The sequence below is a fragment of the Poecilia formosa genome, unplaced genomic scaffold, assembly GCF_000485575.1.
Source record: "Poecilia formosa unplaced genomic scaffold, Poecilia_formosa-5.1.2 Scaffold131, whole genome shotgun sequence".
Classification (NCBI taxonomy): domain Eukaryota; kingdom Metazoa; phylum Chordata; class Actinopteri; order Cyprinodontiformes; family Poeciliidae; genus Poecilia; species Poecilia formosa.
Genome location: NW_006800070.1, coordinates 1,289,251 through 1,300,342, shown reverse-complemented (window position 1 = coordinate 1,300,342; position 11,092 = coordinate 1,289,251). Strand labels below are relative to the sequence as shown.

Sequence of the window (11,092 nt, the reverse complement as noted above, 5' to 3'; positions counted from 1 at the left end):
AAATCCACATTAACGATCATACTGACGTAACCCGGGTAGGCCATGTTTTCAGTCCGGCTGCCCTGAAATGCACTTAACTCTAAGTTCCTCCTCCAAGTCTACAAAAAGAGATGGACGCCCTTTTGTCCAAGTTCAGTTAAAAAAAGAAAAGAAAAAAAAAGCAGAGAAGTAGACAAGGTTGCATTTTTTGGAGAGGGGGGGGGAAAGCATGACTCCCAGAGGGCAGCTGTTCTCTCAGTTAAGGAAGTGGAATACAATGTCGCTCTGTTTTCCCGTTACTGCAGCCTCGCCCTCTTCTCAGGCGGAGGTTTGCTCGGCGGAGCCGGTGCTGACGACTTGGTGGCCGGCTCCCGCTCCTCTTGTTTCGCAGCTTCTGTGGGAGGTTCAGGCTCCTTCTTTACCTCAACTGAAACATAGGTTGGAGTCGATTAATATGAAGAATTCGCCTAAACGTACACATTTTCAGATTTTATGTCTATATAATATGATACCTGGAATTGGTTTGTCGCCAGGCTTAGGCTGAAATCAGAGACAGAAAACACATTGGCAATCATTTGCGAGATGTTTGGTTTCAATAAAAGCTCTAGTATGAATAATTATGTAGAAATACTATATGCACCTGGTAGAAAGTTGGTGGAAACTTTGATCTGAGGTCCAGAAGCAGTGTGTCAACGCGATGCCTCTGGAACAGAGAACTAGGCTCCTCCTTCTTCTTGGATTTAGGCTTCGTTTTCTCTGTAACAAGCGGCAAAGTTAGTCATGAAACCTTTGAGAAAGGCGGCAAAACTAGAAAGTAATGTGGGACATGTTTTTGGATGTGCATGGTTGAATAGTTCTGACGCATACAGGGCTTTGCAAAAAGTATTTACACCCATTCAGATTTTCTGAATTTATGCTTTCTTACTAAAATTGCGTTTCCAAATCTTAGTGGAAGGTTTGGTCAATAAAACGTAAAAAAAAAAAAAGGAAAAGGAAAAAAAAAAGTGTGTTGTCTCTTAAAGAGAGGGATTTCACATTTTAAGCATTTTGTATTAGTCATATGTTCTTTGATCGACAAGTTTTGTTTTTAACCACCGTTGGTGGAAGCAGTGAAATTTAGCGCCACGGCCTCTAGTTAAACATTAATTGTTGGTGTGTTGTTTTTATTGTGACTTGCGGTAAAATGTATTACACACTGGGTCACGAATAAAAATTTGAATCTACAACATGCAGGACTGTGGCCCCGGTGGTTTAGATCGCAGCATATTTAAAAGCAGCCCAGTCAAAGTCGAGACCTAACAGCGAATCTGTGATTAGGCTTGAAAGTGGATATTTACAGACACTCTCCATCCAATTCGACATAGATGGAGCAAATCTTTGAAGAATAATAGGCCCACATTTCAGTCTTGATATGTTACGAAACTGGCAGAGACAAACCAAAACACCTGGAGATATATTTACTGCAAAAGGCCACTTTGTAAAGTGTCGACTCAGGCAGGCTAAAAGCTTCCACAAGCCGTCAAATCCCAATAAAATCCACTGAAGTTGGTGGTTGTAACAAGACGAAATGTAAACAAAAAAAAAAAAAAATAAAAAAAAAAAGGGGAAGGTCGGAAGCAACGAACCAAATTTTTCAACTCCAAAAACCAAAAAAAAAACCGAAAATTAACAACCGGTGAAAACCAATTAAAAAAATGAACTTTTTTTTTTTTTACACAGACACAGAGATACACAAAAATAAAATTTTTTCATAACTCGTCAGTACATCACATTTAAATACACCAACAGCTTCACTAGGTTTGGTCAAACATGTAAAAATAACTTTCATTTATTCAGTCAGTGCAATTAGGAGTAGAATAGTCAATGTAAAATAAATAAATTGAAACTGACAAAAAACAATTGGCTCACTACACAAATGTAATAAATAAACTGAAACAAACTTTCTTTCAAATAGTTCAGAAAGTACAATTAGGAACTCTAAATATAAGTTGTAAAATAAATGATAAAGCATGACGCCGCTCAGAGCACAAAGCATAGAATTAGATTGAACATCGTCATCCATAACCGATGTTGAGTTTATTTTTTTCCAATATCGGGACCGATACAAATATCAATCTTGGATCGGTGCATATCTAGAGGTAGGAATACATTCACAAAGGGGCTGCATATTTCAGTTATCAACCAACCACAGGTTGGGAATATAAGTAAAAAAAAAAAGATCCAACCTCTTTCCTCCTGATCCTTAAAGTGCCACCAGTATCCTTTGGAGGGGTGATAGCGGCAGTACGACATGGCCTCGTCGAAAGCCGACTGGATGCCATGGACTGCAGAAAGCTAAACCAGCATAGCATAAATAAAAGAGGACAAAAGCTTAATGTTAGCACACCAAAAGACTAACAGCAGTTATAATTAACCAGACTTACCACTCTAGAGCTGATAACCGTCCCCAGGTCTGGAGCCTGATACACCACTCCCGCTATGATGTAGTAGTCAGCCAAAGGAATCACTAGAAAATGTTAGACGGAGATTTTTACATGTAGCAGGATGGAAAAATCTTAGTATCAATGTTTCAAATATAAAGTTCAAGCACTGGCTACAACGCAGCGGTGGTGTGGCGTGCATCTCCGCTCACCTTGTGTTGGAGACTGCCGCTGCTGCTTACGGATGATGTAGAGAATTGGTTCCTGAGCGTGAAGGAGAATGTACTCCACTCCCACCATCTGACTGGAAATAAAAACAACATGGAGGGCAAACAGCTTTCAGTATCATCCTCACTTTGAGGACAAACTTCAGGTTTTGTTTTGGGGGTTTTTTTAAAAACGGGATATAGCCGGTATTCTGAAATAAAATCAGATGATCGATAAGCCGCACCGTGATTAGGCATGCGCAAATTACAACTACCAAGGTTGTAGAGGTTACAGTTTTTAAACATTTTCCTTCATAATGTAAAACTTAAAAAGTAAAAAAAAAAAAAGAAAAAAAAAGAGGGAGAGAGAAAGTAGCAGAGTTAATATGGGAGGAAGCTAAACACTGAGTTAATAAGAGGGACCCAGGAAACCTTAGAGATTTGGAGTTTCTGTGTCACATCCAGTTCCAATTCTGTGCATCGATTTCAGTTTACGGTTATGCTTTTGGCAAGTCTAAGAAGAAGAAAAAAAATCAACACAAAAATAAGCGTAGTCATAAAATATAAACTTACTTGAGGTGCTCCAGAGTGAGCCGCTGCATCTTCACGATCTCGTTGTTGCAGGTTCGGTCATAGAACGGGTTGCTCCTCTCGGAGAAGTAGTCCAGAACATTCCCGGGATTGAGAATCGGCACCCAGCCGCTGTCCACCCACGATATGCCCAGGAGGTTGTCTGCAAAGTTACCATGGAAACACAACATGCAATAACTACTGAAACAGGCTTCACTGGCAAGTAACCAATGGGCAGTATTGTTACATTTCACACTTCTCCTGTTTTTAAAATCTTGAAAATGTTTTAACGGACAGTTTTGTTATGGTCATGTTCAATAAATTATACACTAACACAATACTGAAACTGGCTTCTAATTGATAAGCGTGGTAGAAAACTATTTTACTTATTTTTTTTTAGCACTGGTTCTACTTTACAAATGTCAATCAGGATGGAAGCTCTAAGCAAACATTGTGATATTTAATATCTTTATCCTGTTTGCAAAAATATATGTATAACTATGCTCTTTTTTTCTATTTCAACTTTATCCTCATCACACCACAGTTTTAAAACAGTTAAAAATACTGACATGTAAACCTATTATGTGCAAGCAAAACGTCATAAGAATTTTGTATTTATCTACAATCCAACAGTATCTAAAAAGCTGGAATTTGTTTATAGATATGAGTGGCAATGAATACCTCATTTTAATTCCCTGCAATTTGACACACGAATATACCAGAAATAATAAGTTAAAGAAGCTGAATCCTTAAGAGCAAAAACAAACAAACAAATAAAAAAACCAACAACAATTACTACACTGTAAAAGAAATGAAGTCTGAAACCAAATAACATAAGAACACTGGAGCTATCAAAGCTAGCTGGCATGCTAACGTTACCTTGCAGCGTTACTAAATGCCTTTAAAACACACCAACTCTAAATTCAAGCTTTATTCCATTCGTTTCACATTAGACTCGGTTAATTAAAATTATTAAATCTTAAATAAACCAGATAACGCGTTCCACATAGCAATACAACAATTAGCCTACCTCTGAAATCAACCGACGCCATGATAGTAAACAAATGGTCTCTTAAAAATTGCGTCTTTGCTGTCCGTCGTGTCGCAGCTTGATGACGCAACCCATTGGAAGTCGTTACTGCCATAGACATAATATAATAATAAAAACTTAATATAAACATAATATAAATATATTAAATATAATATAAACATAATATATGGTCTATCCTTATATTATATCTATGGTTACTGCTCAATACTCATTTAAAACATACGTTTTACTTCCATAATATCACTTAGGTCAAATCTTTTACGAGCTACTTTGTTGTATTTTTGTATTTTTCAGTAGTATGCCTTTGCAGCAAACTTCACTTTATGTTTCACATTTGTATATTTTAGTACCATTAAGATACAATAAGCTTTTTCAAGTTATGTTAAAATTACTGACAGGTAAATGTGCAAATATTAATTTTCTATTTAGAAACACATTAATCTTGGTGTGAAGGAAATATTTAATGTATTGTTTTGTCAGTTAAAAAAATTAATTTATGTTTTGATGTCTTAGATTAACCTGCCAGGAACTGAGATGTAAATTATAACTGATTTTTACAATGGAGCTTGAAGTTTCAATTTTATTTTATTTTTTTACTCAATTAGGAACAAGAAGAACCAAAAGACAACTTGTCCAGTCAAAACAAGCAGCTATTAAAGATTTAGGCAGAATATAATTTCATATGCCACCCCCTGTTCATCACCCTCCCCTTCATGCACTGAATTTGGGTCATGATTCAAATATTCCACTGAGAAATGGAGCGCTTATTCAAGAAGCTGATTCATCACCACTTCTCACTGATTCCTAATAGGTGAATTCATGTGTATTAGGAGTTAATACTCTTCTATATTTTGCTATGTTTGTTCAGAAATAGCTCTTCAGTAAAGTATTAAAGCATATATGTGTATTTCATGTATTATTGATAAACTGCCAAACATTAAACTTTGTGCAAAGGTGTTAGCATGTTCTACAGCTGTTATGACCAGTCACTTTAATACACTTTTATACACTTTATTACGTGCAGAATAAAAATCAGATCAAGGCTTTAATGCATTAACAGGTATGATTACTTTTTTTTATTGAGGTTTTTTTTAATTTTCTTTTTTTATTATTCAGTTTTTTTTCCAGATTTTGTTTGAAGAATTTCCCAAAAATATTTATTTTTTTCTAATTTGTGCACAGAAAAGAAAAGTGATAGGTGAAATTTTGATTTGGTAAATAAAACCTGTTAAATACATTTTATATATTTCGAGCATTCACCTTAAACAAAGGTAAATATATCAGAACACTGCAAAGCTAATCATTTCATTATTGATTTGTTGTTATTCCATTTTTTTTTTATTTTAAACTCAAAATTGAAACAATTCAGTTTTTGTACATTTTATTTTTAGATGAACTGAACATTTAGTAAATCCAACTATTTTATTGTGGTGATAATATATTTTTAAGTCATTCAAAAATATGTATTTTTGTAATTTGAAGTGAAATGAATAATGTTAGAAGAGTCAAGAAATGTATAAAATAACACACATCCTGTTTGGTATGGGGGGAGGGGGGAGTCCTGGTACTGGTTCAGTCCAAGTGTTTGGGTCTTTTATCAGGTCCAGAACTGATTAAGCGACTCCAAATCCATATTACTCAGCTCCACACATCTGGTCGCAAAAATAGCAAATGAGGTGAAATGTAGCGGTTTCTCAATAAAAAGCATCGTGATCTGTAATTACGCCCAACCAATATGAGACGCCCAAAATAAGATAAAGAGAATATAATTTTCTTCTGCCAGGACTTTCTTTTTCAGACTCACAATGAAATCAAACCATTCAGTCGGGGAATTATAATGGATGCACTATTTCTACTTTTTCTTTCTTCGACCAATCGGTTCGTTTCAATAGAAAACACGCGGGGAGCTGGTTACAAGAGAGGAGCGCGCATCGCGCAGCGCAGGTTTGCGCACGGAGAGGACGTAGCTGCGACACTAGCGAGGCGAAAGGCGCGACTACAGCCGATAAGATGCGGTGAAAAGCTCCACTTTCTCCCCCCTTCTCCCCAGGCATTTTTTTTTAATACCACGGAGTGCCAGAGTAGACGGAAATTAAAAGGAAACGGGTCCAAGATGAGTGCGGTCCAGGCTGGAGGCGAAGGGAGGGTGGATAGCGGCAGAGGCAGCCTCACCGCCAGCAGCGGCGGCGGCGTTAGCGGCTCCCCGAGGCTCCATCAGCGCGTTCAGCCCCCCAACAGCGGCAGCCGGACGAAAGATAGCAGAAATCAACAGCAGCAGCAGCTTCAGCTCCAGCAGCAGAGGCATCATGGTGGGTCGATGCTGAAGCAACCATCCCACAATGAGCCAGCTGACGTCGTGAGGCGGGCGCTGGACTTTAAGAGCGAAGGCACTCAGTGCTACAAGGATAAGAAATACAGAGAGGCGATCGGCAAGTACCACCGCGCTCTGCTGGAGATCAAGGGGCTGTGCAGGGTGCTGGGAGATCCGGACCCCGGCCCCAAGTCCACGTCCACCCTCCTGCCGACCATCAGCAAGTCCAGCACGCTGACGGACGAGCAGAAGGGGGCGATGGAGAATGCGGAGCTGGAATGTTACAACAGCTTGGCTGGTAGGAGACGTTTTCCTGTCACAGCTCACTCATTTTATGTTTATGGTCTGGCTCACTCATTGTGAGTCTGGCTCACTCATTGTGAACCTGACCATAAACAGGGGCAGTAGCCCAGGGCACCATTTTTTGGGGGGACACCACAGATTTAAAAAACAAAAAAATTGTATGAATCCATGTTTTGCAGACATTATCCTTCATAAAATGCCCATGTCAAGCAGGGTTTCCCCTTGAAATCTTGCTAAGTGTGGTGGTAGGGGGCGCCAGCGCAGTCATCCAGTTTTTGAATAAAAAATCTTAAGTTGACAGGAAAGATGAAGATATTAACACTACATAAACACCAAAGTCTTTAAAAAGGCAAATGTAAAAAAAAAACAACACCAACAAAAAAAAAAAACAATTAAAATAAATAAATACTTTTTTGGACTTGAGTTGTTTCATCCTAATTAAAAATGTCAAAAAAATTTTTATCCTTTATCTGTGACTTCTAACTTCATTGGCTGAAGTTGTAAGTGTGTCGGCAGGCAGTACTTACGGAGCTCCAGTGAATAAAAAATGACCACTGACCTCAGACTTCCTATGTGTTCACATACGGACCATATTGATGTCATTCTACTTCCAACTGTTTCACCAAAGAGACTCCTTAAGACGTCTTTATTATCACTGTTACTGATGTATATAAACAAACAGTTATATATACAACAGAGAATGCTTAGCGAATGTGGGCATAAGTAAAGCCTGGTGGCCCGCCAGGCTTATAATGCTAAGGGGAAACCCTGTCAATTATTTGAAAATTATGAAGTTATAGTATTTATTTATTTATTTATTTATTTATTCGTATTTTGGGAGCGACATGGATGTAGTGGTCAGGGGATGCTATGATATTAAACATACCATTCTCAGTTGGTATCATCAGTTCACACTCAATTATGCAAAGTTTTACAATGTAATGTACTGAAATTTGCAATAGCAAAAAAAAAAATCTATTTTTTTTTAGCGGATAGGGAACCAAATGGTTTCCAGCCCGGGGGCCCACATCCTTATAAATCCAGCCCTGCTCACAACCTACAACCCTTCTTCTTTACATGGATTAACAAAAATAACCTATTTTAATTTGCACTTTGGAGGAAATACAAAATTACGTGCACGAAAGATGAAAAAAGTTCAAACGTGACCTCTCTTAACTTCTTTCTCTGTTCCAGCTTGCCTCTTGCAAATGGAGCTGGTGAACTACGAGCGGGTGAAGGAGTACTGCCTGAAAGTGCTTCTCAAGGAAGGGAAGAACTTCAAAGCCCTTTACCGCTCTGGAGTGGCCTACTACCACCTGGGAGACTACCAGAAGGCCCTGTACTACCTGAAGGAGTCGCACAAACAGGAGCCATCAGGTCAGCAGTCAGCACTGTTTTTGAAATGGGTGGGGAGAGATGGCTCACTGCCCTGGACGGCAATGATCAGGGGCGCCTCCACTTGAAAAAAAACCCCCAAAAAAACAGTAATATCTCAAAGAAAATTTCTGTTGTTTGCTTGCATGTTCAGTCAGTGGAGAATACATGTAGGTTTGAGTGCATATTTATTTATTCGTGTCAGATCAGGCTTTGTCAATAGAATAGTAATGAATTAGTAGATTAATTATTACTCAGTTTAAAAACCGATTAAATATTTCAATCCCAATCAAAGTGGCAGATTGGACTGCTTATTCGAAACCCAAACGTGGTCCACACAAATCCTCGCTTCTCCTTGCGTCATGTCAAAACTAAACTCTCTCCTTCCTGCGTGGATCTGAAAGGATTGTGTCGGGTTCTAGGAGCAGGTAGTGTCTTGCAGAAATGCTTTCCGCCAACAAGGCCGGGCAAGGTACGCCAGGGAGCAAGAGGCAGACGTTGAGTGTGTGTGCTGGGGAGCTCATTATGAGTTAAGAAATTCTGTCATGGGTACAAGCATGAAACTCTGGAGACTCTGGGAAACGAAAACCAGGCTGGGATTGTCGGCAATCATTTAAACATCTAAAGTAGACCGTGCTGTGGAAGATGCTATGCTTCCACATAGCATGTTGTCATCGCTAAAGTTAGTCTGTGGGTAGAAATTCTTACAATAAATGAAATTTCAATCGTTTAAGTTTAGGAAGGTTTACAAAATCTTTTTAGAGAGATAATACATAATCACTCAACTGATTCAGATTAAGCAGTTCATGTTTTACTTGGAGTTATTAACCCTCCTTGTGTCTTTGTTTAGTAAAGATCTATGTCAACTGGAAGCTAACGGCTAGAGCAAAGTTTAGAAACAACTCAGATTTCAGAAATGTCGTCGTAGTTTATGCAAACAGAAGTATGTTGTTATTGAGACAGGAAATGGAGGTTTGCAATGTTTCACACCTTCCTGTGTGAAACATTGCACTGTGGATGGAACATGTAAAGCAGTTCCCGTCAGAGGAAAGGGGCTCTAGACTCGCTATCAGATTAAACATCCAGGACCAATTAATCTCAATTTAAACCAAGAAACTCACATGAAGACGCCAAGGAAGTTCATTAACTGTTGGTTTATCCCTTTAACAGCATTGTCACGCATCTTTTAATGTACACGTTCATCACGATTGAAGGCTGATTGATGTTCTGCCGGAGGATTCCTCATCTGACTGGCCAAATGCCTGTCCTGTGAAAGATTCATGATCATTTTCATGAGAAAATACATCAACGATTTCCTCCCGATTTCTCCACAGACACAAACGCCATCCGCTACATCCAGCTGACAGAGATGAAGATTCGCCGAAATGCCCAGAAGGAAAAGAAAGAAGCGTCATAAGCCGGCGCCTCGCCTGTCATGAGTTGCAGCCCCACTGTGTGCCACTCGGACCTTAAAACATGCCAGAGGTCTTATAGTGTGAAATCATATTTGTTTAGCTTTTCTTTTTTTTTTTTTTTTGCTTTGCACTGCATACGGTTGCCAGTTGTTAAACTTCGTTGTCTGGGTCGGGTCTGTTGTTAGGGAGGTTCGGTTATTTTTGTCCTTCAGAAAAAGAAACCGCACCAAATGTATTTGACAAGAATTTCTAGACACCGCTTTAGCTCTTCGAAACCGATGCACTGCCAGTCCAAACGTTGCACATCCGGGCCGACACCTGTGACGGAAACTGGAGCGACAAGTTCCGGTGTGCTGCGTCACCGTAAGTCGGCACGCGCACTCGCACGAGACGTGCTTCAAATGCCTTCCTAAAAGTGAAACACCACCTTCACTTCTCACCCCTACTATTGTTTGATTATTTAAAAAAAGAAAAAAAGAAAAGTAATTCAAATGTTTTTGTCTTCTTGAATATATCTGACGTTAAGGTGCTGTAAGAACACAAAAGAACACCTGGTTCTACACCACCCAGTTCGCGAAGCACACGGTTGTGGTACAACACCAGATACATATCACACATAATATGTAAATAGGCTGTTATGTAAAATCTCGTGGAAATCTATATGAAAAGGGAAACTGTATGTCTTTATTAATGCCAAAACGAAGCACATCACTCAACATTTACTGTATCTTAAAATTCCTTATGTGTATGGTAATAGTATATGTGTAATAAACTTGTTTAATAATTACAAATAGTTTTAAATTTTTTTACACATTCATATCCATATAATATAATATGAATTATATGGATGTTATTCATATTATATCCATAATATGAATTATTATATTCATATTATGGATATGAATATAATCATATCCATAATATTTGGGTCATGACTTTCGGTCATAACCCAAAGTCATGACCCAAAGTCTGGGTCATGACTTTGAACATCAAAACGTGTTTTATGAGGCAGATCACCCCTCCAAAATGTATATCTATTTAGATATAGACAAGGATTTATTTGCTACAGTAAAATAAAGTGTAAACTAAACTGCAGAAAAGTAGGAGAACGCTGTAAACCTGACACTGTCCTGTGTGCTGCATATGTTTGAGACTCTTATTTTGAAGTAAGAAAGGAAGTAGTCATTGCATAAACACATAGCTCCCTGACAGCGCTCAAAAATATAGAAAGAGCTCCAATAAGTTGTAAATAATTTGCATAGCAACATTTTTTGTAGTTCACAAAGTGACAGTACAATACAGCTTGTAAGCATTTTGAGAATATGAATAGCATAACAAGCTAGCAGCTAAAAACACTAAAGTTACCATCTGATTCGCAAGTTTCTACTGCAGCTAAAGGGCTGTTTCACCATTTTATCAAAGCTTCTTGTTTCTATTTGATTACCTCTAGTTCAAAATCTAAA

The 11,092-nt window shown here is 38.4% G+C and overlaps 2 protein-coding genes across 2 annotated transcripts; one reads left to right on the top strand and one right to left on the bottom strand.

Moving 5' to 3' along the window:
• Positions 1–183: 183 nt before the first annotated feature.
• Positions 184–4,311, bottom strand: LOC103144752 (mediator of RNA polymerase II transcription subunit 6-like). The gene is made up of 8 exons (XM_007561890.2): positions 4,206–4,311; positions 3,179–3,338; positions 2,612–2,703; positions 2,403–2,485; positions 2,205–2,313; positions 620–735; positions 492–519; positions 184–406 (listed from the first exon to the last, which is right to left on the bottom strand). Exons 1-8 carry the CDS (start codon positions 4,225–4,227, stop codon positions 276–278), a joined length of 741 nt encoding a protein of 246 aa, XP_007561952.1. The 5' UTR covers positions 4,228–4,311; the 3' UTR covers positions 184–275.
• Positions 4,312–6,048: 1,737 nt separating this feature from the next.
• LOC103144753 (uncharacterized) lies at positions 6,049–10,164 on the top strand. The gene is made up of 3 exons (XM_007561891.2): positions 6,049–6,835; positions 8,035–8,217; positions 9,549–10,164. Exons 1-3 carry the CDS (start codon positions 6,064–6,066, stop codon positions 9,629–9,631), a joined length of 1,038 nt encoding a protein of 345 aa, XP_007561953.1. The 5' UTR covers positions 6,049–6,063; the 3' UTR covers positions 9,632–10,164.
• Positions 10,165–11,092: the final 928 nt, after the last annotated feature.